This window comes from Bicyclus anynana, chromosome 5, assembly GCF_947172395.1.
Source record: "Bicyclus anynana chromosome 5, ilBicAnyn1.1, whole genome shotgun sequence".
In the NCBI taxonomy this organism is placed as follows: Eukaryota; Metazoa; Arthropoda; class Insecta; order Lepidoptera; family Nymphalidae; genus Bicyclus; species Bicyclus anynana.
In genome coordinates, this window is record NC_069087.1 from 9,911,930 (window position 1) to 9,938,993 (window position 27,064).

Here is a 27,064-nt window from a genome sequence, read left to right on the forward strand (position 1 = left end):
ACCGACTCCTCGCCTCAAATGAGGATTTGAGGCGAGGAGTCGTACGCAATGCATCGCGACGCGCCGAACTCGCCGATGGCCGATATTCAGTGGAATGTCGGAGGCGAGGCGAGGGGCGGACGGGGGCGTCAATTCCTATAACTTGCGATAAGGATTTTTTCGTCTCTCTCCCACACATCTTTTCTTTCAGTTATTATTTTTTGACTGCAAAAATAAACGAAATACGAATCAATGACACTAGATTACAAATCTAATACTCATGTTTTTAGGGTTCATAATTCAATATCATACGTCAAATTAAATTATGAATGCTTACAGAAATAATATTAAATAATTAAAAAATGTTGTATATAAATTATTACTTGAGAATTTTATTTTATTATATATTTTATTTTATTTTAGAAACATTTTTATTATTACATAGAGAAATGTACTACGCAATAAATAAGCAGGTGGTTGTTCATAAGATAAATAGAAATATGAACAATGGCGATTCACTGTCACTCGCTCACTTAGTGCATTCAATCGCTCGACTCAATACTCACTCGTACTCGCGTCTATACATCGCTTATTAAGTCAATACTCAATTTGTCAATGTCAATTTTCAAGTGAGGACTGAAGAGTAAAGTGAGGTGGTTCAATGTTGAAATTTGAGGAACTCTTTCATTTTGCAATCACGAGTACCTCAAACGAGGCGACTCATGAGTGAGGGACTCATCTCTCTAATTCGTGACTTTATTTCTTTTTTAATATTTCTGTATCCGTTTGTGTATTCTATTTCTTGTGATAAATTCCACGGAATTTATTTGTGTATTAATTGATGTTAACCTTAAAAGCAAAATAATATAAACTTTGTTATAAATGTGATCGAAAACTTTAACCTTTATAGGTTAAGAAATTAATTTTCAAATCCTTACTGTTTTGATGTGTTGTGGATATTCCCATGAGCCTTACATAATTATAATATAGTAGAAAATGGAAGAGCAGCTCATGAACAAATTGTTAGCAGTGAATATTTTTACTCATATACCTATAGTTCTCGCCAAACAATGTCTTCGACGTTGCAGCAGGCCGGTGTGCGTAGGTCTGATAGGTCCTGGTCTTCGCTAGAGTCATTCCAGCCGACCGAGATCGCTCTAGAAACTTAGCAGACCTCCCAGGACGTCGAATGTTCTCATGGAGTGTTGCTGGGGCGCCAATGCGCGTTGTACAGATGTACCTCTGCATTTAAGAATAACATGTTTCGGATCCTTCTTCATTTGACCTTGATTCTTTATTTATTATATTCTATTGTATGTTATGTGTAACTGTGTAGATGTTATGGCCCCGCTGAGATGTCTAACACATTGCACAGCCATACTTGTCCTGTTCAGAGACTGCTATTGTTTGACGAGAACTACACTAAGTTATCAACCCATATACCCATATACGGCTCACTGCTGAGCTCGAGTCTCCTCTCAGAATGAGAGGGGTTAGGCCAATAGTCCACCACGCTGGCCTAATGCGGATGTGCAGACTTCACACACGCAGAGAATTTCTCTGGAGTGCAGGTTTCCTCACGATGTTTTCCTTCACCGTTTGAGACACGTGATATTTAATTTCTTAAAATGCACACAACTGAAAAGTTGGAGGTGCATGCCCCGGACCGGATTCAAACCCACACCCTCCGGAATCGGAGGCAGAGGTCATATCCATTGGGCTATCACGGCTCTCTACACTAAGTACTTTAATATAATTAATAAAAACTACCTGCTTATGTATCATATCATTTATAATTTCAGAGTACTGACTATCCCTTTTAATAACAATGAGCAAGCTCAATTAGTATCACAGGTCTTAAATGTGGACAAAGAGTTCAAAGGAAGTGGTATACAGAGAAAAATTTGTACCGACAACAGTAATCTTTTTGTGTAAGTTGGTCTTGGAATTTGGTTTTAGGTCAAATATCATCATTATAATATAGAACTAGTTGATTCAAGGCATTTATGTACCTATACAAAGTCAAAGTCAATTTTTTTTCTAAAATAACCCTGCATATGATGAGTAAATAAATTCAAATTCATTTATACCTCAGATTTGCTGGAACTTATATTAGGATTGATATAGTTTCTATTTTTGTTTCAGAACATTTGAAGGTGCTGATTACAAGAAGTTAAGAGTGTCTATAAACGCATTATTGAAAAATGTTTTACTGATAGTAAAAACAATAAAACTTTTTTCAACTGAATTGAAACATGCCTGAGCACACTCCTGCACCCACTCCTTCAAGGTCTTTGTATGGTTTCTTTATGTTTGTATTTAGTAAAATAATTCTAATAATATATTGTATCTGGGCTGTAACTCCTGATAACTATCTTCACTATATAAACATATATTACTATCCACAGAAATATTGGTCTACTGCAGTACCAATACAGTGTTTGGTGGCATTAACAATTTTTGCATTTTTTGTCTATCCCAGTTCCAATTTAATGCTAACAACTAGTATTGATAGTATGAAAACAGTACGAGACTCTTTTAGTCAATATGATAATCAAAATTTGGAAACCAATTATGAGACATTAGACAACATCTGCATATGTAAAGATCATAACAAATGTATGAAACACAGTTACATAGCAACTCCTAAAGAGTTTAGAGATAACACTGTGCCACAACTAAAAGAATATGATGTATCTTATATATCTAGAAAATTATACCACTCTAGAAATAAGAAAATTAGTTGATAAATACATATGTGTAAATAACAATTTTTATGTACAAAATGTTTTTATTTCTCATTTAGGTTTAGTATGCACCAAATATCTAGTACGCTCTGATGTTGCTGAACAGAGTAGATATTGTTTGTAACCCTGATGGCTTATGTTTTCATTCATAGTGTTTCTATTTGCTGCAAGCTCAGAGACGAAAATCTTATTATTTTTTTAAAAACACAAGGATAATCTCTGTAACCAATTTTTTTGTACCTAATAGGATGGGTATCCTATTAGGTACAAAAAAAAATGTAGTGAAAAAAGTGGATACTTGTAGTTAGTTGGGTTCTGTTTATAAAAGGCTATTTGAGGGTTAACTTTGTTTGTGTAAAGTTAATCAATGATACGCAAAACCAACTGACCAAGATGAAAGATCCTGGCCCTTGCACTGCAATAGATAATGGATAGGTAGGTAGGAAAAATATTCCTAAGATAGTAAACTGGTTAGCCTGTGAAATTGAAATTTATGTAGATATTTATAAAGCTATTTACTTTAAGTAGGTCGGCGCTTAATTTAAATTTCCATCGTAAAGGTGAATTCTACGGCCGTCTGTCATAATTTGTAAATGAAATAGCTATAGCTCGTGCGTATCAACTTGACATTTGGCTCGAAATTCAAACCTCCTTCCGCTTCTTTGCGCGAGGTCGCTAAATAGCGTTAGCATCACAGTTATCACCATTGCGTGGTTGAAACCGAATTTCGACTTTAGTATCTCAGTTTCTTCCACATAAATTATAATTATGGTAATTTTTGAAGTAACAAATTTCTTATGGGAGGGTGAACCGCTTCATAACGTAACGCATTACGGCGCCGCTCTGTCTGGCTTCCCTTTCTCTCAAGCTCTCTCTCAGCAGGTTTAAGTTATCACTTCTGTCGAGCGTCCCGAGACACACACGTTTTTTTCGTACGAAATAAAATAAGTTTTGGTAGTTAAGGACAAAAGGACTTATTTTGAAACATTTATAATTTGATTACTCTGCAACATATCAACCGATTTGTATGCGTTTGGCAGCGACCGACGGAGTTTATTAAGGTATATTTCACTAATAACTATTAATAAGTATACGATTAATTACAGCGGAACCCGATTTTTCGCCCTACCTAGGCTGAAACCGTATGTCAGACACTAAAAAATCAAAACTTTTTGCACTCTGTAAATGATACTTACTCGTACTTACGTAGGTACATACCTACGTAAGTACGAGTATAATATATATATAGTAATTGAGTAGAAATATTGTGCCCATTATCATGCTAAGTAAATTGTACTTTAGATTAACAATGTGGGCGTCACGTAAAAAGAGTGCCAACAGTCGGCCGTGCAGTGGACAATTTGCAGAATTGCATAATCGCATGAATGCGATAATAATAATATTGTTATGTGGTTGATGAGAAGAAAAAGAAGAGTTATAATATTATAATATAACATACTCGTTAGTACTCGTAGTTTCTGTATATAGGTAGGTTGGTATCGTATGACTCTTAAATCGGATGGATAGAATATATCATTATGGTTTTGTAAAAGAGGTAAGCCCCATCGTTAAAATGCAAATTACCTAGAATGAAAAATTACAGACGATAAAGGCATGTACAAGTAAGTTCTTATAAAGCCTATACGCGCTACTTGTGTAATGTATGAATGGGCACAAGACGTTGCGTCGCACTGAAAATTATTTATGTTAAGTGCAAATGTGCGCTTATTATTCAGATCGCACCGATCGCGGCTAAATTATCTTCGAAATCTTTCATAATGTTCTATGTTCCTTCGACTGTGTAAGTATATTTCTATATTTGTATTATTCTATTATATATTATTATATTATATTAGTCTATTTATAAGTTTATGCGGCAGCGGGTAATCTCACCTTGGACATGGGGAGTGGGTCTGTATAGTTGTGCTGCATTCAGTGACAGGTTCTGACCTGAGCGGTTGTCGAGGCGCCGAACGGCTCAATATGGAGAGCAGCGGGATCCGAAGCACGGTGAGCCGCTGGCCGACCCCAGTTAGTAGGGGGCCCGATTCTAGGTTAGCCACCTACTAAAGCCTCCACCGCTAACTAGTGAAAATCCTGGGATGGCTTCCATCGTGCCGGTTGGCAACTGGAGAGAGGTCACGATGGCGATTCCCAGGGAGGCTCGGGCATCCCTGCGGTCTCCAATTTGAGTTTATCACTAACGTTTCTGCGACAATGGTCACGGAGTCTAGAATGCAACACCTCATACAACTTTTTCTTCTTTCTTCAATTTCTGGGGAACTTTAATACCTATCATATAGAATGGTTGTTTTCATACCTGGACACTGATCTTCAGGACTTGCACTTTCTTAGGACCTAACACTACATGTTCAGGGGACTACCCGACTGCCGGGTATCGATGGGGACACACCCTATTGCTTAGACCTGTTCTGTTTCCAACTTTTACCCTTCCGCCACTAACCCCGTCACTAATAACGAGTTTGGCGATACAAGTCCGCTGACTGGGTTAAGATGCGACATTTTTTTGCGTCTTATCCTCGGGTTAAGTTTGTTTCTCTACCAATGACCCATCGAGCTACGAAAGCGCAATTTCTGAAGTGATACGTCGGGCAATGGAGTACTTCATTCCGGTAACTGACATCGCGCCTAATAGCAAAACTTTCCCATGGTTCAATGTCAAATATGCAGTTGCGGAAGCATGGAAGCAGTCGGCGTTTCTGACGTGGGCTAGCTTCGAATGTAAAATAATTATAATTTAATATTGCCGTAAAGTCCAAGTCGTACATAAGGGTCCTAAAATGAGCCCTTTTTAAAGAAGAAGGGTCATTGGTAGAGAATAAAATAATAATAATTAGCAGTGCGCCTAGCTTTTCACTAGCAGAATGAATAGGTAGTCCAATAAATAGTTCATGTCAAAATGTTTTCAATAGCGTCTATAATAATTATATTATGTGCTTGGCATCTTTCACATCACAGAACGTAAAGCACCTAAGCTACACTTCTACATCATTCATTAAGAAAACGTTTATTTGAATGCGCTCAATACACCGTTGTTACATCGTCAAGGCCTTAGGCTATTGTTTGTAAGCATGATAATTCTACGGTAGGTAGATATGTAAAACCATAACATATTTACTTTAGAAATTTACCATATAATATTAATACTTATTACTTAAAACAATTTTTATCTTTAGGGTTTCGTAGAGAAAAACGAAACCTTATAGGATTAAACCTTTGTTGAGACAAACATACTGTCTGTCTCAACAACCCTCAGGACTTCAGTCCCTTAGAACTTTGAAAAAAATATTGGTAAAAGACCCTTCATATCTTTCAAAGACCTATCCAACGATACCCCACACTGTGAGAAATATGAGTAAAAAAGTCATTTTCACTTTACATGTAGGAGGGTACCCTAAAAAATATATTTTTAACCGACTTCAAAAAGGAGGAGGTTCTCAATTCGGTCGGTATTTTTCTAGATTAAATTTTACGACTTTGTTCACATTTTTAATGTAGGTACATAGTCATGCTAATTTACAGCTCTCTAGTAGTAATAGCAGAGTAAAAAGAAATTAATAGTCTCTGCGCTAAACCGCCTACAGACGGACAGACAGACATGGCGAAACTATAAGGGTCTTTGTGGACTACAGAACCATAAAAACAGCGTCTATAATTAAGGAATGGCAGTCCTGTTTTTGAAGAATTGAGTTAATCGTGTCATTTGGGATATCCGGTAGGTACCTACTCGTACCTATGACTGTGATGTGACGGGCACAAGTTTGATGTATATACCAACAGTACCTACATATGTATAAGTAACTAGTTTTATATGCTCTTGAGATACGGAACCCTAAAAAGGACCAACGTACCTTACATAGTCATGTCATGTACCTGTACATAATCATCATCATTATTATCAACCCATTTTCGGCTCACTGCTGAGCTCGAATCTCCTCTCAGAATAAGAGGGATTACACATTGGGCCAATGTCCACCGACGCTGGCCCAATGTGGGTTGACAGTTGGTGTTCAGGTTTCTTCACAATGATTTTTCTTCACCGTTTAAGACACGTAATACCTACCTATTTAATTTCTTAAAATGCACACAATTGATAAGTTGGAAGTGCATGCCCCGCACCGGATTCGAACTCACACCCTCCGGAATCGGAGGCAGACGCAGAGGTCATATCCACTGGGCTGTCACCGCTTTCTACGTAACAATACGGCATGTACCTATATTTCTTTTTACTTTGCCTATACCTACGTAATAACATTAAAAAATTGCATTCTCACTTAGGTGTGCTTATGTCGAGTAGGTATCCTACCTACTCTTTGTACATGTATGTACTTCATAGTGTTGTGGCTTTTGTTGTGGTAAGTAGGTATCCAAAGGCAGAACAATACTAGGTCTAGGTCGTATGTCTTAACCTAGCATTTAATCTAACTGCTATATGTGTAGCTCTTAGCTATAAATACCCTAGTTGTAAATGTTTTTTATAAATCTTAAAAAAAGTTAGTCCATGAATGCGATCAAATTACGCACCTGTCACGATGCGATGCATTAAGCTGTTTTTTTTTTATTCTTTACAAGTTAGCCCTTCATCACAATCTCACCTGATGGTAGGTAAGTGATGATGCAATCTAAGATGGAAGCGGGCTAAATTGTTAGGAGGAGGATGAAAATTTTGATTTCTACACGCCTTTTGATTTCTACACGCCATCGTACTGGAATGGTAAATCGCATGTCGGTAGGTTGGTAACTAGCCACGGCCGAAATCTCTCACCAGCCAGACCTGCACTAATTAAGAAAACCTCGAACAGCCTAGCCTCATCGAACCCAAGACATCCGTCTTGTAAATTCACCGCGCATACCACTACGCCACAGACGAGGTACAGTACAGGTTTATTCTATTCTACATATTGCTACGAATACGATCATAGGTACCTCTGTAGTTTTGATTCTGACGGTTTCTTCCTAGCTTAACATCTCGAAACTATAAATCGCCTGGAGACTGGTGTACATCGTTGCCGGTAAGTAACTAGCCACAGCCAATGCCTTCCACATAGACCAACGACAATTTAGTAAATACTTAAAAAATACGAAAATGACCGACGGAGCCGAACCCTCCCCAAGACCTCTGTACCTACCAACCAACCATACAACTAAAGAAAAACCAACTGCGCCAGATAAATTTTAAAAAAGTTTGATAATAATTCTTAAAAAAACTAGATGAATAATTCTGACTACCTATATTTCGATTAATAACGAGACGTGATAGCCTAGTGGATTTGAGCTCTGCCTTCGTTTCGGAGGGTGTAGGTTCGAATCCGGTCCGGGGCATGCACCTCCAACTTTTTCAGTTATAGGAAAATCAAAATCACGTATCTCAAACGGTGATGGAAAAACTACGTGTGTGAAGTCTGCCAATCCAGGCCAAAAAATTGGCCAGCGTGGTGGACTAAGGCCCAACCCACCCCTCTGATTCTGAGACTCCTGCTCAACAGGAGAGTGAGCCTAATATGGGTTGTTAGTGATGATATTTCTAATGATAGCCATCCAATAAGTTCACGTGCCTGCAGCGCTCACGGTAGGACAATAAAACTGACCAACACACGATCAGTTTTATTGGATGTCTACAGCTTTATAAGGGTACAGTTTGATTTGAAGTTACTAGGTATCTTGTATGGTGATAAAAAAGTACTATAATTATAGGTAAATATTTTTTATATAGATACCTATCTACCTACTACAAGTTAGCTCTTGACTGCAATCTCTTGATGTTAATTATAGTCAAGATGGGAGCGGGCTAACCTTAAATATATACCTATAGGTCTCTCTTATACAGGTCTAAGCGGCATTATAGCGGAACCGCTTGCGATGATACCATTAGTGTGGGTAGCCGACTAGCTGGTAACGTACCACGGGCTAAACCGTCCTCAATATTTACACGTATAAGTGTAGCATGCTTTTTAAATTACTTACCTGTATTTTAAAATAATAATTAGTCAAGTGCGTGTCAGAACTCGGAACACGCTACGTAGGGTTCCGTAGTCATGCTATGCTTCTAATCGTAAACAGAAATCAGGCAATTGTTAGAATAGCGATTTAACAATGTATTGTGCGACGTAAAATCCAGGTCATTGCTAGAAACAAAATTCTTTTGGCGGTTCTAATTTCTTTCTCATGAGGTCATTAAACTCATCATAATATGTAAAGCCTGTCCTGATTGCCTATATTTGCCTCTTTGATAAAAGGTCATGCTCTCAGAATTGTTGTATATCTGTTAAGGAAAAGAAACGCAAAATAATTAATAAGCAGACAGGTTGACTGCTGATACGACTAGTTTATGTGGTAGACCCATATTAGTATAGTAAATACTATATCACTAATCTATGCTTAATGGGCCTACTTAGCAAAAATCTAAGACACTTCAATATTCCTACAAATGTAGTACTTGTAGTGTAGTTGGTTTGATAAAAAAAAGAAATTTCTTGAGTTGAAGATAATAGTATTTAATTGTCGTTTAGTGCAAAGTGCAATAATTAACTTTATATTTTTATATATAAAATGGCACAAATGATATTAGTAGGTAGCTTAAAAAGTAGCTTTATCAATGAAATTTTAAAAAATCTAAAGGTATATAAATTTAACTTATTGACATTAAAATGTGATTTTACTTAACTTATATGACTTTATTAAACTTAATAAGTAGGTAATTTGAAATCCCTATAATATATAGGATAAAATCTAGGAGTGACTTATTAAAACTATGATAAATAGAGCTCAATGTTAATATATTTTATAAGGATAAAACAACACATCCCGTGGTTAGTATAAAATAAAATTAAATATATTGTTAGTTTTTTTTACATAGGTTTTATTAAAAGTACAGAACATATGAAGGACTACACACTGATTGAGATAAAATACTTAGAACTGACTTTGAAAAATGATGTAAGCCACTTTTAGTATTCACAATGAACTTATTGCATTGATTATATTAATTATTATTATTATTTGGCAGACCAAAAGAGATTTTCCAACAGTGCATAGGTCATTAAACCTTAATAATTATATAAGTGAAATTTGGAATAGAAGCTGTAAGAAAATCTGCAATTAGACTAGCCTCTACTTCTCATATACGGAAACATTATGAACATGAATGTTATGTTCCAGCATACAAGTTTAGCTGCATGCAGGCAACAAGGGGCCAGCATACACCCAAATATAAATTAATTTTAAGTATAGTTCATAGATAGTAATTTAATATATTTTGTACAATAAAATACAATTAAGTACAACTTGTAGCAAAGATATTAAAGAGAATAATATTTATCTCAAGTGTTAAAGCTGCAATAACGTGTGTGTACGCACAAGGCATATTTACACGGCACACACGCATGGCAATACCTCACCATGTGCTGCACACTATAGTACATAATTAATTTTATTACTTAATAGAATATAAAGACACGCCCAAGCTGAGAAGTCCACCACTTATTTTACATATTTCAATGCATGATTAGCCAATGAACATGCCGGTACTCACTAGCAGATCGCTATTAAATAATACATTGATCAACGCTTAATATCACAGCTAATTATGCTTTGAAAATTATAGACATGTCTAATTTTCACTAATGTAGGTAACAATGTAGAGTATAATAAGTAGACAATCTGAATAAATTTACATTACAATATCATGTCTTTTCATATGAAAAATTTAAAATTACATTACCAAAAATTAAACAGTGCAGCGCATTATAAATAAATGTGCATATCTTAATATTTAATTGACTAAATAAATTTGTTGCCTGCAGATCTGATAATAATTATTTTAAATATCGAGAGGTAATATCTTAAGAGAAATTTTAATTTTAACTATTGAAAAAAAGTGAAATCCAACTTTAATAATATTTAGTATCTATAAAGACAATTCCCTTCAAATCCACCTAGTTATTACAATCGTGAAATATCATTCCCAAAACCTGAGTCTCCGTCACACATATTTCACTCTCACTAATTGTGGGCCAAAGAATGAGGACTGAAGAGAAATACCGGCGAGCACTTCACGAGTGGGCGTTGCTGTTGACGTGAGGCTTCTTGTCCTGAGCATCCGGGGTGCGCTGCCCGTCCCGGCGAGGAGGCATCCGCTCGTTGATGGCATCCAGGCCTTTCGCTTCAGCAAATGACGTGATTTTGTGATTTGGTGAAAATCCTTGAAGAGCATTTTTAAGGGATGTTTTTCCACCTGATAGTGCTCCCAGAGGTAAAGCACCTGTGGGGGTGAGACCTTTCAGCTGAAGTACAGATTCACTTTCTTCACGAAGCACTGAGAACACATGCGCCATCTTCCCAATTGCTCTGATTTTGTTACGTATAACTTCTTTCCTGAGATTTGCCTCCTCTAGAGCATCGTCTCCCTCTGACATCAGTTCATCATCAGAGCAAATATTTAACACATTTACCAACATTTCTGTCACCTTTTCACCCACAAATGGTAGAGACCAGGTGAACACATCCATGAAGTTGGGCAGCCAGTAAGGGTGCGGAGAGCAATTGAATTGCCTGATGTTCATGACATTATTCTCATATTTCAGTACTGCGGCCTTGTTATTGTAGACATCCAAGTAGTTGGGTGCAGAGAAAATTGTAATGAGACTCGGGAAGCCAGTTGTTTGACTTTTGCGATACATTCGATAGCCAGCATCTTGAGCTTCATGAGCACGTATAATAGATAACAAGTTGTTTCTCTGTAAGAAGTCACAGCAAGCAGCATAGCTGTAGAAATAAGAACATCCTCTGACAGAATTGTGTGAGAAATGTTCAGCATTTTTTTCATTGCCAAAGTCCTCCAAAGGATCAGACCACAGCAGGTCACACATGGCTCCGAACGCAGGTGGTTCTTTGAATCTATCTAGTTTGCGGATATCATCTAAGCTGTTGATCTCGGGGGACAGGCCGCCATGCACACAGAGGAACTGCTGGTTCATGAGAGCAGCGAGTGGTAAGCAATCGAAAGCATCCATACACGCGTCGTACACTTTTTCAGAATATTTAATTTTGCATTCTTGTTTGAATGTAAAATATTCAGTTAAATGTCGGCATTCGTGATTACCACGTAATAAAAACAAAGTCTTCGGATAACACAATTTCAAAGCCCAAAGGTAAAGAACACATTCTATACTGAAGTAACCTCTGTCGACGTAGTCTCCTAAGAATAAATACTTGGTGCACGAGGGAGAGCCTCCCACTTCAAACAATTTCATCAAGTCATAAAATTGGCCATGGACATCTCCGCACACAGTCACCGGTGAATCAATTTCGATCATTGTTTTTTCAGAACGTAATAGGGTGGCACCATCTTGGATGATTCGCAAAGCCGCATTTTCATCAATTCGGCCTTCTAGAATAAAATGTTGCTTGAGAACGTCAGGTAAAGGTTTTCCACTTTTTTCATCAAAAACTTCGGTGACAAGAAGCTTGTGGCTGGGAGGGAAAGCAACACTTTGGATCATACGCTGCGTAGTCGACACCTTATCATTGCTCCCGGACATATTTGTTCATTGACGAACTCGGCCAAAATCCATACACGCCACTATTTTCAAAATGGCAGAAAAGATATTATACTAAAACAGAATCCCGATTTCACGACACAGAAACTACTGCGCACTGGAAAACAATGCGCAAACATCTGGCGAGTGGTCAATAAAATAAACAGGGATATCGAGCGCGTTTTATTACTTTTGAACGTATCATTTTAACAGGTAACACTGGCGATAACAGCAACAGTTGCCAGAGCTTAACAGCCAAAATGCATTTAGGGTGGCAATACGAATAAAATATATTAATTTTATAATGATTTATTTATTTTGCTATCATCCGCGAAAATTTTCGCGGATGATAGCAAAATAAATAAATCATTATATAATCATGATGAACTTCCGCAAAGTAACGCCTGCTTCTATCCAATATTTAAAATATATTAATTTAATTTTTTTTTAAAACATTATCTTTCAATAACCAAGCTATAAAAGATAAATGTTTTTTATAATGAAGACACAAACACAATACGACTTCCCTTGTACTGTAATTTGAAAATGGAAATCAGTGCTGGTCCTTGATTTTAAAAATAACTACCATTGTTACTAATTGTTAATGTTATTTTTTTGGGTAGTTAAATAAAATATTATTTTCCGTGAGTTTAATATTCCATAGCTTTAAATATTTATCGATTGTTTTCCTTACTGTTCGATCGTCTTGTTTGCCACGTTCTATTGTCTTAATGGAATAAGCAGCCTATTATATATTTCTGAAGTATTTACTCCTGAATGGATACTCAGCTGCATCGCCGGGGACCTTGGGCGAGGGCAAGAGCTCTGCCAGACTAGAGGAGTCTGAGAAATGGAAAAAGAAGGGAAGGGATGGAATGTCCAGGCCGTAAAGGAAATTCCGAGGTCGTCATTCTCTGCGAGAGACGTTGGTTTGGGGGTGTGAGAGCAAGGCGCAAGTCACTAAAATTAGTTGGGGTAAATGACTTCTTTCTCAAAGAAATTTTTTCGAAAGCAGGTAGGTAGGTACTTCAGGATTTTGAGTTACTTCGCCCGTCGCCTTCCCGATAACCATGGATAAACTAATAGTGATGGGCATGGTGGAGGGGAAACGAGCACCTACCCGCTGGTCTGACCAGGTAGGTTACTCACTGACCTCCCTGTAACAACAGCCATTTGAAAAGCTGAGGACCGGACTGTGCGCAGGGGAATTATAAACAACGCATCGAAGGGACTGCAGTGCGGACACTACCTTCAGCAATGAAGAATGCAACCAAGATGAAGAAGAATCACAAAATAAATTCGTGTGTCTTGCCATGGGTTGGCATGGTATGGACACGAGGAAACTAAAAGTGACGGGAGATAATGTCGCTTTAGACAGTGGACAATCACAATACATAATATGCAAGTCTTACCAAAAGTGGCCTTGGAACGAAGGGACATTTTGCTATTAGGGAAAATCATTGGTTAGAGACGACTCATTACTCGTATCAGGCTCCTTTTGAGGCTTAACTTGCTAAATAATAATAATTGGGTGGACCCTAGATCAAATCATGTCATGCTGCAATCATGCTCTAGGTATATATGCTTAGGTATAAGTATAACGTAAAGCATTATATATGTATACAGTAGGAAACTCGGGAATTTCAGATCTAATCTTCCTCCATGGGTCGGAATGATAGGTAACTGTTTGTGACGCACTAATATCATAATTACCATTATCGGCTGATGGAAGTCCATTGCTGGACCAAACACTTTGTCAATCAAAACTGCGCTTTCCGTTTCGGGGTCGCACTTTTGCCAGCACCTTGGGACCCCAACATCCATCGGCTATCCAAACTATGTGATCCGCCCAATGGCACTTCAGCTTCATGACGCACAGAGTATCTTCTGGCTTGTCTGTGGAGCTCTTCATTTATGGCTCGATTACGCAGATATACTCCGAGCATAGCTCGTTTCATCGCCGTCTTACTAATTGAGCCTCCTTAAGCCTCCAACGAAGTTTCGGATTCGCATGTCATCACTGGAAACACGCACTGTTCGAAGGCTTCCGTCTACAGATACTGAGATTTTTTTCCAAACGCTAACGAAAGTTTCCCAAACGCTGCTCAGCAGATTTCGATTCGGCGGTTCACTTGTTTCTTTATTAGATAAATTATATCTACCTAACTTGTGTCCAGTGTCCTACTCGTAGGTAGGTTTCTTCAAAATTCTGAGTACAAAGTTTTCAAAAATAATGGGGTGGATCGTAATTTTTTAAAACCCATTTTGCTAAGTGTGTTACCGCTTTCTGGAGGCGGTCTATTATAGATCGACGGTAAGGGTGCTTCGTATGCAATACGGTGTCGTTCACGATTTGTGCGACGTGCACTTCAGACTATAATAGCGGAGAGATCACGGAGCCCTGAGGTGAGTTTGCTAAGCGTATTGAGCATGGTATTAAGGTCACCCAGTTTCTACCACGATGACCGCATCGTTGGCAAATCGCATTTCAGTTAAGATCCAACAAATTCAATGTTGCTCAGAAGCAAAGCAGCAGTTGTCTTCCGTAAATAGCATCGGGGAGATCACATCTCCCTGACGTACTCCTCGCTGCAATTGGATTGGCTTCATAGTCATAAACTGTACCTATACGGACTAACCACAAACGCTAAGTAAAATGGCTTTTGGTCGTCTCTAGGTAGGTATATCCTGCCGCAGCGTATGGATGTGTGTGATAGATAACCAAAACTTCTGTCAGGAAAGCATATTTGTATAGTATACCTGGTACGGGTCTAAATCCAATGCCGGTTACGATTAAATCTTCATCTATCTGAAGAATTACTGCATACCTACTTAAGTAAACAGACAGAGTAGGTAGACAGGTAATTTATCTTAGGCTCCCGAAGTTTGAAGAAGATTATGAAATTCATGGAGATAAGACCATAGGGAAAAGAAAATGAAAAGCTTATGAAAACTCCACTATCAATACATATTACTATACCTATATATTTAATATATATTCTACTAACTTCAACCCCTTTTTAATTATATAAGGGAAGAAATTTGGGAAAATCTTGAATAACATTATTTTAGTATTTTTTTGGTTATTACAAATGTTTTTAAAAATGAAGGACTTTCCATACAAACTTTGAACCTCTGTTTCACCCCCTTCTGATTTAATTTTCGCGACTAAAAGTATCCTATAACCTTTTACGTAGGTGCTATGGTCTCAAATCGTCCGGTCAACATTAAATACAGACAGACAGACAAAAAATGAAATTTTTTGGGTTCAGTAGTAAATTATAAAGTGCCCTGCAATTAAAATTTTCAACATAATATCTTCAATGTACAGAATTTGACCTGTTTTAGTTTTACTATTAGGTATAGATAGAAGGAATTCACGCCAATGGACGGCCCCCCATTACCTATTTTAATATTCTGTTTATCCACGTATAACAGTAAGCCTACTCGTTTGACTGATAATAATTTATTAAAAGTATTGTACCTAAACATTATAATTAGGTACATAAACACCCACTGGTAAATAATTATAATGTGATTAATTAACAACATGTGTTAATTAAAACCGAATATAATGCTACAACTTTTAAAGCTCCGACGATTCGACGCGTTCGGCGTTATCAAACGTCACCCAAACGATAGGTATTATTTTTATCGTTAGCGACTATTTTTAACTCTAGGGCAATAATTGTTTTGCAGTTTGTAGGTAGGTACTGTCGCGGTTAAATATACTTATCTAACATTCATTTTGTTTCTCGAGTTAGATTTTAACTGTAGGTAATTTGATATCGTTATCAGCTTTGGTTGGGTTTAGCAATTTGTATTAAAATAGTTTGTTTTTAGAGATCAGCATATTAAGGTATCGCATGTGGTTTTTAATAGAAAAAACACAAAGTAATATTAATAAAAAGACGAAAGTGCGTGTAGTTACAACCAATTTGGATTTTGACTGAGGAATGATGGTAAATAATTATGCTCTGGATTTTAATCCGGGAAAATAGGTAGGTACCTAGACCATTTCATTATCTCCAAAACTACTAAATCTAAGATTTTTATAAATATATACAAATAGCTTTTTAATTGTAGATATCTGGAAAACCTTGAAAGTTAAAATTTTTGAGTATAAAGACTACTTCTGTGGGGCAAAATGGACATTTATAGTTTTTATTTTGCAAAACAAGCTTTTAGTTTAGCTTTAATTAGACCATCGACATTTTATATTTAAGACCCACCATGCTGCTCAAATGCGGGTTGGCGGGTCTATAGGTATAACATTTCGATCCCTCTTGTTAAGGTTTATAAATCTTTCTATTAACGAGTAGGTATGCAATAAGCAACTTTAGGTATGTATCTATTATCGATATGAACATCTACGAGTACCAACATAAAATCTAAATTTTCTATTATTTATTATTATTCAACAAGCGTTAATAATTCTTTATAAGTATGCGAGTTTATTCACCAAAGCTGAAGTAGGTAGGTACGGCAAAACCTAGCCACTCAACAGTTTTCAAGCTCAAATGAACACCTAATTTTACCGCATATTTATGTAGGTCATTGAGTTATGATTAGCCTACTTTAAGTGACCTATTAAGATAGATATATTTAAAACTAGGTAGGTTATGCTTTCGATATAGGTAGAATTTAAAGCAATTAGTGACGAATTTAGCTATAAAAGTATACTAGCTAGGCACTGGTTTCGGGTTTTACAACTTTTGTAAAACAATTTAAATAAGGTACCTAGAAAATAGAAATAAATTTCATTTTGAAAGTAGCATTTTCTCTTCATTGGTAATTGAGTGGACTATTTTGCTCTAGGTTCACAGGCATAATTATTATTATCGCGTTTGCAATTTGCATTTTGCAGTCTTTAACTTTATTTATTTATTTAACATTAAACACTTTTTTTAAGGAGTCAATAGATGGCATCCTGTTCATCACCATCTGTTGGCAATACTGCCAAAAGCAAAAGACCGCCATCTATCGACCATACCTTACATATCTTCAAAATATTTGCCCTCTAGCGTAGTATAATCTCATTAAGCGCGAACCAAACCAAACTGAATATTCGCGCAAATGTAGAGCGGGCGTAGCAAAACCTTCAGAACATGTTAACAAACTAGAAAATTGAGTTTTTTATAGGATTAAATTAAAATGTAACATTTTGTACAATAACTGTTTATTTGTAGAACCGGATCTTTTTGAATTAATTATAAAAATATTTCAAAAGTATTCCTATGATTTCATAATTTAATAGTATAAAATAAAGAATTACATATTAATATAGCACAGCTCGAAAATTGAGCTTATATTAGAAAAATATATCTTTTAGTTCATCAGTTACGAGCACTGTTGTTTGCCGACTGCTGTAATACTGAAAAAAAATTGGATAGGCTTTTAGTTTCATAGTAAATGCTAGGTATTTTATGACTCTTATATTTAAATATTTATCTCATATTCTACATTTGATTTAACTTATTCACTAACTAGAATTACACATTAATCAATAAAATCTGTTCATAAAATTACAAAGTACATACATACTTGGCAAAGACGAAATGATAATTTCATAATTACCAACCAACTTAATTTTTTCCTATTATTATTTAATCACAATAAATTAAAAATAAAAAACATTACAATAAAAACTGTATTTTCTAAAAATATTTCCATACAACAGCTTTTCATACTTCTTTGACAGATTAAGGTAAGGTTGTATAGGCTGATATACACTGTCAGTTTACAGATACAGACGAGTCCACAGTTCTATACTTCGGCTTGTTGTGAGTGAATGGTAAGTATCTGTATTTAATCATATGCTGAAAAAAAAAACACTGTGTTAATAAAATAAACTTTTTAGTTGATACAACACATGATAATTTATTATGAAACACGGCTACAACTCGCGTGCTACAACGTCGGCGTAGGCCCGATTATTTTGGAACCCTTATGAGGCCATTAATTATTATTAGTTCTTGCAACGAGGTACGATTCAAACTTCACTGAGTTTTAGCGGTGTTTCATAATAAATTAATATAACGCATGATAAGTTTATAGAGCTTTTCTGAATTTCTCTCAATCTCTCTCTATTTTATGGGATTTAGGTAGACACAGAGAGATAAAGATGAATTTGAGACTCACAGTTGATATACTAAAGCATTGTTACAGAATAGACCTAATGATATAAAAATATATCAGTTGATTGATGGTGTCAACTACCCATCAATTAATATGTGGCTGTTGTGCACAATTGTGCTCTGGCCCTGAACCTTATATCAGAAACTGCTTTTTAAAATGCATCTAATGTTTATTACAGTTTTCACATGTTGATTAAGATTGCTGTGGAATAACATTTAGGTTTTTCTTGTGGAGATTGAGTATTGGAAAATAATTAAGAATTAAGTTTTATATGATGTGAAAAAGCTCTGAATTTCACGTGGAAGTCAGGGGTGTCTGCTAGTAATAATAAATAATATAATTATTTTTGATCTATATTCAAAATTAGTTCGTTTCAAAATAAGTTAGTGACTGTCCAATCTATACTACAATATTACAAAGAGGTAAAGTTTGTGATATTGTAGGGGTACTCTCTACAACCAATTTGGAAAATTCTTTTAGCAATAGAATACCACATTATATCTGAGTGTCATAGACTATATTTTATCCTCATATTATCACAGGAAACATGCGGGCGAAACTGCGGGGTATCGGCTAGTCTTTCCATAATTTTCAATTTAGGTAAATAGATTTTTATAAAAATAATAATGACCTTGGTTATTGATAGGACTTACCAAGATCAACAAATTTAAATCTTTCATCACGAACACACCATTAAAATTATGTTAAGTATGAATTACTAACCTTAATCTGCCTCTTCATTGTTATACAGAACAATGTAATGAAATACATCACTAAAATAGGCCAGAATACTGGAATATTAAATGCATCAATGAATGTACATATGAAGCCAATGATAGTGCTCTTTGTGACTGACAGCCAAAATTTGAACTCTGGCAATCTCCTGATAAATGGTCGAAATTCTTCCGTGGCTCTTGTAGGTAGTGCAGGACCATTATCATCTTCTCCTGTAAAATTTATTTACACTTACAAAATCTTTGAGTGTAATACAATATTTATTTTGTATTACACTCCAAGGTTAGGCTCACTTAAAGCATAGCCTTAAATGAGCCTAATTTCTTATAGTAACGTTAACTAATTTAATGTTAATAATTAATTATTTTCTAGGTACTCGTTATTGCCTAGTTTGCCTTAACCCTTATTAAATAAATTAAGCATTTTACCATTAACAAAAACAGGTGTAGGACTGACAGACAACCTACAGTAGTATTCCAATTAACTCCTACACTACTATTGATAATTTCATGAAATATAAACAACCATTTTTGTATGTTGGCTTGTTGTGGGATTGTAGTTATGAGTAACCAAGCTGGATCAAGTAATCAAATTACCAGTATAAGAAAGTCATCATCATTAACAACCCATATTCGGTTCACTGTTGAGGTTAGGCTAATGGTCCACCACACTGGCCCAATGTGGATTTTTTTTTGTGAAGTTCACACACAAAGAGAATTAAGAAAAATCTCAGGTATGCAGAGGTTTCCTCACTATGTTTTTCGTTTACTGTTTGAGACATGTAAATGTCATGTTTCCTAAATGGAAAGTTGGACCGGAATCATTGTGATGATCATGATGAACATGATGAATGAAATTATTTACATATTATAGGACATGTCCTAATTTTGTATGGAGGCTAGGCCTTTATTCCGAGTGTCAAATAAGCAGTACAAATTATTTTTATTTTAAAATAACATAAAATATAGGGCTTAAAGCACAAAATAAAAAAAATTTTGGAAACCACATTTTTTTTCAATAATTAAATTATAATGTATTTTTTTCATTAGCTGACAACATTAATTAAGAATTTTTATCATGGCAACATGCTTGTAGCTCACACCCTAACAGATTGTCAGTGATATTCGCGTAGTAGCGTTCGTTTATGGCGTTTATAAGCAATTTAACGATTTTTTTGTTTAATGCTTCTTTGTCTACAATTTAGTGTTTATTTTTAACTTGTGTCTTATTGACATTTGACAATATTACATGACATTGACAGCTTACACAGATATGAATTCAATTCCAGGTCTTTTTATTTTCTGTTTTGAGCACTTTTACTATATTGTCTATGTTTAATTTGCAGACAAGGGAGCGAAACAGACGATTTTATTGAAAACAGGCTTACCATCAAAGTCCATAGCAGGATCTATTTTTGGTGTGAGGAATGCAATAAATAAGTTTAAATGGTAAATTCCTAGTGCATATGTGACTATATACCAGCCCTGTAAACATTTACAAAGTTTAAGTAAGTAATAATAATAATGTCAAACATTTGTGATTATTGCTAAATAATAAATGTAATACATGTATAGGCATTAGGAGTTATCACCAATATTTATCACTCAAGCAGAATTAATATTACACATTCAAATGTTAGCGCTAACTACTTGATGTCAATGACCCTATTGATCTGGGGTGTTAAAAAATTGTGACAACATCCTCTAATAGCAGATAATGACTGATACATTTCTGGACAACTAATGGAATATAATTATTTAGATATATCAAAGCAATAGTAAATGTAATATTGTGTTGTTGCTATATTATTTTTAAAAATCCATTATAATATATTCTTTAAAAGAATAAATTATGAAGCCTGTCTTATATGCTTATATTTGAGGAAAAAAGATTAACAGAACTAAATATTTATAAATTAGTGTGTATTCTATGTGTTTCAGGTCGGTTGGATCAGTATGGGGAAATAGTATGTTGTAGGTAATTATTATTAACTTTTTCTGCTGTCACTGAAGGTATTATCCAACAAGTTTCAGTTCAGAAGACGATTTCAAGACAGTGATGATTTAATTCAAGGTGTTGAAATAATAAAATTTTTGAGGTTCACTCAGAAACAGCTTTCATTAAAACACAACACTGGATTGGCACAGCCTTCAAACTGATTCTACATCAACTCAACTATTATATTCAAAATTTATTGATAACCTATATGGTTGCTGATGTAATTTTAATACTATAAAACATTCCATTGTATTTGTTATAGAGAGACAAATGGCTTCAGTATTCCATGGATTCACCATGTGGGTGCTGGGTGCATCATGTGGCACAGAGAAAAACAAAGGAGCCTGGGGCTTGTGACCCATGTGTAGGGTGAAGGAGCTTCTCCGTAACATGTCTACATTTGGTAATACCAAATTAGGTAATACCCTACTACAGCTACTTTGGCTACATATTCTAATATAGAGTTTACTGCAGTTTTAGTGAGCAAGTGAGCAAGAGATTTTGCTGGTATTCCTTTTGCAACCACTTCTATAGCATACAAACTAATTACATAGCCATGTTTAGTTACTTCATTTGTTAGGTTAGGTTTAGTTTAGTTAGTTAGGTTGACTTGTTTAAATACTTTTCTAGTGTAGAATCTCAGGATTCAATGATCATTTGAGTAGTGGTGTGAAAAAACAATAATAAACTCACTCGGTCATATTAGAGTGTAGATTAGAATATTGTTACAGTTGAAACATGCAATTATAATTTCAATGTTACAAAAAACTTACTTGTTTTAAAAATATTCGTAGGACGAATATAGCTAACAGTAATATACTGGCTGCCCATCGACTCTTTATATGTGGTGTCCATTTATCTAAGAGTCCTTGGTATATCTGTAAAATGAAACAGATTTATAAAGTACTGTTGTAAAAAATATTAGGTATTATTTTGTAACTTGCAGAATCAAACGAAAATAGCCATGTATATGTTAATTTATTATATATATGGGTAACTTGGCATTGATTTATTGAATAAACCTAGAATCTAGACCTAGAATAAGTTTTAAATTATTTGCATCAATTCCATTGAAAAAAATTGTAAGAGGTTGGTATTTTCCGAATGTGTAGGTATTGATATTTACAACAATATTTTGACAATGTAAAGAAACTTAGCACAACAAACAAAACAAAAGTTACTTGGGATATACGAGTCCATCCTTGAGATATAACACCTCTTCTGCTAGATTCGGAGGATAAAATATCGTTTCCGTCCATCATTGTAGGTGCCGTTTAATTACGCTTTCCTATCTATGACATGAATATCAATTATATATTTTTGAAAGATAGTTTTAACAAAGTATTTGATTTGCTCTACTTTTTCACTTTTTATAATCTAATTCACTTCAATTAAAAATATTATAACTTTGTAAAATATAATTAGCGATCTTGTCATCCATATCAGCTGACGTCTACAGAACAATGTTGCCTGAATTAAAAAAACTTGTACATATTACGTGTCAAATTGCTACCACACCCGAGACAAACACCACTCAACCGACCGACAAGCTACATTTACGTGGTCGTGGTCGGACTCGGAACCAATGAAGAAGATTAAGGAGGAACGGTCCTAAGTCAAGGAACATCCTAAGTTATCTTTAAAATTTTTAGTTATACAAGTACGATGAAAATATGAACCATAAGAGTAAAAATATGTTTGTCTCTTTCTCACCTACGTTGTTTTTAAAATGCTTTAAAGGATAACAAAATGTCAAACAGTTCTATGTATCTTTCAAAATTATTCTTATTACAAAGTTCCGCCTCGAAGCACGTAGGCGTCATTTAAAGAAATCATTTACGTCGGTACGTCCTGTGAAACTCCTATATGTACATCCGATTGTTTTTGACGTATGATGATGAATTATAATTTAAAAATTAATCAAAAAACATTTGCCGTAATTAGTACAGAATAAACAGATAGAGCGCAAGGAACACGACGCTGTCGTAGCTGCTCCAAATACTGCTCCTCGTAAACCGTTACCCCTCTGTCAAAGATCAAGAATCAATGATCTAACACGTTTATAAAAACTGTTTCTATAGAATCGGTGTTTCATTGTTGTAATCGTTTTCGTCGTGTAAAGAGCTCCTTAAAAGTGCCGGTTTGTGTAGTTGAATGGCATTTCTAAAAGAATCGATTCTTTTGACGTAACAGCAAAAAATCGATCTTGTAATCGAATATTCTATATATATATTCTGTGGATAGTCTAAGCGATGTGTTGGTTAGTCTGTGTAAAATTTACGCGTGTGTGTATTGCAAGTCAATTATATAGTTGTGTGTAGTGTATGGACACAGAATATACTTATTGGTGTTAAATGTTTTCAATGTGTGAGTTTACCTCGTCCCCCTCAAAAAACGACACGACAGACTTTTTTGTTGGTGAATTTGGGTGCGAAACAGGTCCATTCTTTTTAATGGTCTAAGGGTCTGGCTAATGTAAGTAGAGACTAAAATCACCCGCCAAATTAAAAAAAATCATCTAGACAAAAAAAGCATGCGTTTTCAAAATTTGTTTAAAATGATTTCTTTGTTTTTGAATACATTACTCCCTCCTGAGCAAATATGTTCCTTGATTACTACCTTTTATGTATTAAATTCACTTATTCCTATATATATGCACTGTAATTTTTTCCGATATTTTTTAAAACTTTCAATATTATTTAAGAAAAATGGGGCCCTAAGTTTTTAAATATTTTAAAAACTGTTTACAAAACCTAAAGAAAAAAGTATGTTTTACTGGTAATTATTGATTAATATATTAATTTAATTGTTGTTAGTGTTTTTAAATACAAATTATGGAAAAAGTACATCTATACGGTTTCTAGGAGAAGCGTGACGTTTGTATTTTCATGGGTTTCTATAGGTGTCAAAGGGTTTCAGTTTCACCGGTTTCACCAGGCTATAGGCCCCCGGACTACAGGAGCCCCTTACGTGTGAATGCAAATTTAGTAAAATGCAGGTAATCCACATCCCCTGGTTATGCGTGAGCCGAAAAGTTGAAAACGAACGTTAAGTCACTGTCTTATTTATTTTAAGCGAGCATTTTTGTTTCGTTTACTGTTCATTTGGGTCCCCATCTAATTTTGATACAAGGCCCTTCCAAGGCACGCTACGCCACTGTTGAACGCCCATACAAATCTAACGATTTCACTCCTCGTTTGTCGACGACGCCGGCATCGGTATCATTTAGTATGGGGCATTTTTGAGCGATCCGTGGCAACGCCGCAAAATAATCGCAAATGATCACAGATACCCTGTTACTTCTACAAAATTATTGCTTTACTATTAGCTTAATCTATATATATAATTTAAAAAATTCAACATTCCTGTTTTCCCTCTGGTCTGGTATTTTGGACTGACATCATAAAATAATTGTCTTTGATTGCAATATTGAGAATCAATGTTTTTCAATATTTTTATTTTTGTGATGTAGATCTATCTAGATATTAAAAATTAAACAAATGTTACTGCTTAGGAAATTTAATGAAATAATAATTGTTCTAGTTACATTTTTTACACATTTATATTACAAGTACATAAAGATATTTTGCTTTAGAAGTACCTACCTAAGTAGTCTATTGGAAATACTTACCTAAGGATTATGTGAAATAATAATTATAACATAGTTATTTTACCTTAACTACTACTAATACTATTATTGCAAGGGTTTATTTACAATTGTATTTTACTAAATATACAATAAAACAACTTATTCATACACTAGTATCATTGTTTTGAATATAAAGGAAATTTTGGTCCAGCTATATCCTATGCTAAGCACAACTTCTAAGGGATAAGTTGATATTGCTGTTACGAATACATTTGAGTTAACATAGGAATAAACAGTAGGAAATATTTAAATATTGATACCTACATATTCTAATAGTAGAGTTTACTCATAATCACTATATTTTTTCACACGCTAAATTACGCGTTTAATTAAAAAAAAATCACATTTTGATAGTTTTTCTCGAAAACATCTTATTAGTTAGTTTAAACACTTTCGAGTATACCTATATTTCATTACATATTTAAACTAATAGGTATCAAGTGATTTATCGCCAACATATTTCAATAATAAAAACAAATTAAAAAACTCAGATTCTCAAAATAAAAAAATAGAGAGACTTGTACTTAATGAAATATTGTTGTAAAAATAAATGCATATTTATAATAACTTGGAACATTCCATTCAAAACAAATTACTGAACACATTTTAATTTCAATTTCAAACAAATAAAATTACAAATTAGATATCGGGAGAAGATTACTTGTTACTGTAACACTCATCCTTCTTTATCTTTTGTCCAAGTGTCAAACTGTACAGTTTTCATAAAACCATTCACAACTGTCCATGTGTTGTCATTTGGCAAGGCACTCCAATGTTTTACATATTAAAAAAATATTTGTATGAAAATAAAGATATTTTCAGTCAATATGGAACAAAGTAATTCATCTCCGCGAATATGATTTGATTACAAAATGTGATCATATTATTTGTAGTTTTAACATTGAATTTTTAAATAACAATAACAAGGCAAATTAGTATGCTAAGATTTTTTTATACAATCCAAAAGTGTTATGATATGTTACACGCTTTATTTGACAGCTGAGAAGTTTTGAATTTGATTATTTGTGTTTGAAGCCACCCAGGAGCTGAATACATCTCTGAAAATAAAAGCATTCAAATTAATGGTTATTAATTAGCTAAAAAATAAAATCTAATATATAAAAAAAAGTAGTATTAGTAGTGTACTGAAAGAATATTTCCCATATGTTAAGATGAATTTTGGTTTTGTTTTAGATCCCTTATTAGGAAAAGAACATAATTAAGTTACATTTTGTCGCGAAAATACAATAAATAGGAAGAAATAAAAATTATAAAAAGTACTTCTTATTGTCAGTTCTTTATTTCGAGAACTTTGAAAATCAACCTAGGATGAATAGGGGTTGTAATGAAGACAAATGTTCTTTATAAAAAAATAAAAAAAAAACATTCTCGCGAACAAAGTCGCGGGCGTCAGCTTGTTGCTTTCGCATTATGCGTTTAATGTAAATAAAAATATAACAAGATGTTGTAATACCTGCAGTGACTAACAACACATTCATTGGAACAGTATTCATCCTCCCATTCGCTATTGGCTATAGCAGGATTGGTGCAGCCCTGGCGGATACATGACGGTGTACTTCGATTTTCGTTTTGCTGAAAAAATACAAGCATATTTAATATTTTTTTTATAATTTGATTGAACGAGCAGATGGGACAGCTGATGTTAAGTGGAAAACTGTTATCTGTCATAACCTTTTTGACGGCCTCCGTGGTGCAATGTGCGGTGGATTTACAAGACAGAGTTCTTAAAAGGAGACTAAAATACTATAGTCAGTACGGCCTATCAGGGTTATCAATTTTAGTTTCTTTATTTTGAACACATGGAAATAATTAATTACAAAGATTTAATTTAATGATAAAGTTTTTTTATAATATTAATAATATTAATGATTTTATTATTTATAAATTTATCTACAAATATTGATATTGGCAGGAAAATCAAAGGATTACATGTACCTCTCGTTTTATTTTAATTGATTTGCTGCATTTTAGAGTTTTTATTATTTTATTGTATAAAATAGAATACATTTTATTCAATTTAGTTCTGTAAAGGTGCACAAGTGAAGTGAAGGTTGAGCAAAGAGTGTTTTATGCGATTTATTCCACTTACTTGCTGGACTCATTAAAAGTTTTAGTATGGTTGCCTTTGCCTTACTTGACTTAGGACCAAAAGTACATTTTTTTTTAAAGAATATTTTCCATATGTATTAAATATGATCAATATTCCCATTCCCCTTCAACTTGTTGAAAAAGACTGTACT

At 34.6% G+C, this 27,064-nt stretch overlaps 4 protein-coding genes and 1 long non-coding RNA gene across 15 annotated transcripts in view; 2 read left to right on the forward strand and 3 right to left on the reverse strand.

Annotated features, from left to right (window-relative positions):
* Window positions 1-16: 16 nt before the first annotated feature.
* LOC112052723 (phosphatidylinositol N-acetylglucosaminyltransferase subunit P) lies at window positions 17-2,765 on the forward strand. Of its 2 annotated transcripts, none has more exons than XM_024091908.2 (3): window positions 17-1,008; window positions 1,782-1,910; window positions 2,125-2,765. In XM_024091908.2, exon 3 carries the CDS (start codon window positions 2,235-2,237, stop codon window positions 2,724-2,726), a length of 492 nt encoding a protein of 163 aa, XP_023947676.1. In that variant the 5' UTR covers window positions 17-1,008; window positions 1,782-1,910; window positions 2,125-2,234; the 3' UTR covers window positions 2,727-2,765. The 2 variants fall into 2 exon arrangements, with proteins under 2 accessions (XP_023947676.1, XP_023947683.2); XM_024091915.2 differs by having other exon boundaries at window positions 17-1,001.
* A 6,741-nt stretch (window positions 2,766-9,506) lies between these two features.
* Window positions 9,507-12,506, reverse strand: LOC112052704 (serine/threonine-protein phosphatase 2B catalytic subunit 3-like). Its single transcript, XM_024091887.2, has one exon. It carries the CDS (start codon window positions 12,284-12,286, stop codon window positions 10,799-10,801), a length of 1,488 nt encoding a protein of 495 aa, XP_023947655.1. The 5' UTR covers window positions 12,287-12,506; the 3' UTR covers window positions 9,507-10,798.
* Window positions 12,507-15,933: 3,427 nt separating this feature from the next.
* On the forward strand, window positions 15,934-22,156 carry LOC112052737 (uncharacterized). 3 transcript variants are annotated; one of them, XR_008250850.1, is made up of 4 exons: window positions 15,934-16,284; window positions 20,502-20,663; window positions 21,097-21,133; window positions 21,417-22,156. It is a non-coding gene; the product is annotated as an uncharacterized LOC112052737 (long non-coding RNA). The 3 variants fall into 3 exon arrangements; XR_008250851.1 differs by lacking the exon at window positions 15,934-16,284 and adding an exon at window positions 18,101-19,021; XR_002887324.2 differs by lacking the exon at window positions 15,934-16,284 and having other exon boundaries at window positions 19,363-20,663.
* LOC112052714 (protein RER1) lies at window positions 17,916-22,477 on the reverse strand. The gene is made up of 5 exons (XM_024091897.2): window positions 22,336-22,477; window positions 21,928-22,032; window positions 20,544-20,640; window positions 19,145-19,368; window positions 17,916-18,102 (listed from the first exon to the last, which is right to left on the reverse strand). Exons 1-5 carry the CDS (start codon window positions 22,414-22,416, stop codon window positions 18,019-18,021), a joined length of 591 nt encoding a protein of 196 aa, XP_023947665.1. The 5' UTR covers window positions 22,417-22,477; the 3' UTR covers window positions 17,916-18,018.
* Window positions 22,478-24,657: 2,180 nt separating this feature from the next.
* Window positions 24,658-27,064, reverse strand: part of LOC112052747 (TOX high mobility group box family member 3) — a 31,048-nt gene continuing 28,641 nt past the window's right edge. For all 8 annotated transcript variants that reach the window (XR_002887331.2, XM_052881661.1, XM_024091950.2 and 5 more), the window contains 2 exons: window positions 26,278-26,396; window positions 24,658-25,861 (listed from right to left, as the gene is read on the reverse strand). Coding sequence is in view for 7 of the 8 variants with exons in the window: in XM_052881661.1 (XP_052737621.1) it covers window positions 25,792-25,861; window positions 26,278-26,396 (189 nt within the window). In the remaining variant the exon portion in view is untranslated. The remainder of the gene's footprint in view (window positions 25,862-26,277; window positions 26,397-27,064) is intronic.

Bases quoted from the DNA above. Each gene is read 5' to 3' on its own strand.
- LOC112052714 (XM_024091897.2), bottom strand. From the start codon at position 22,416: ATGATGGACGGAAACGATATTTTATCCTCCGAATCTAGCAGAAGAGGT. The intron at 22,033-22,335 runs GTAACTTTTGTT...TTCATTTTACAG, and splicing joins GATGGACTCGTATATCCCAA to ATATACCAAGGACTCTTAGA. The intron at 18,103-19,144 runs GTTAGTAATTCA...TTTTTTTTTCAG, and splicing joins CAATGAAGAGGCAGATTAAG to CATATGATTAAATACAGATA.
- LOC112052723 (XM_024091908.2), top strand. From the start codon at position 2,235: ATGCCTGAGCACACTCCTGCACCCACTCCTTCAAGGTCTTTGTATGGT.
- LOC112052704 (XM_024091887.2), bottom strand. From the start codon at position 12,286: ATGTCCGGGAGCAATGATAAGGTGTCGACTACGCAGCGTATGATCCAA.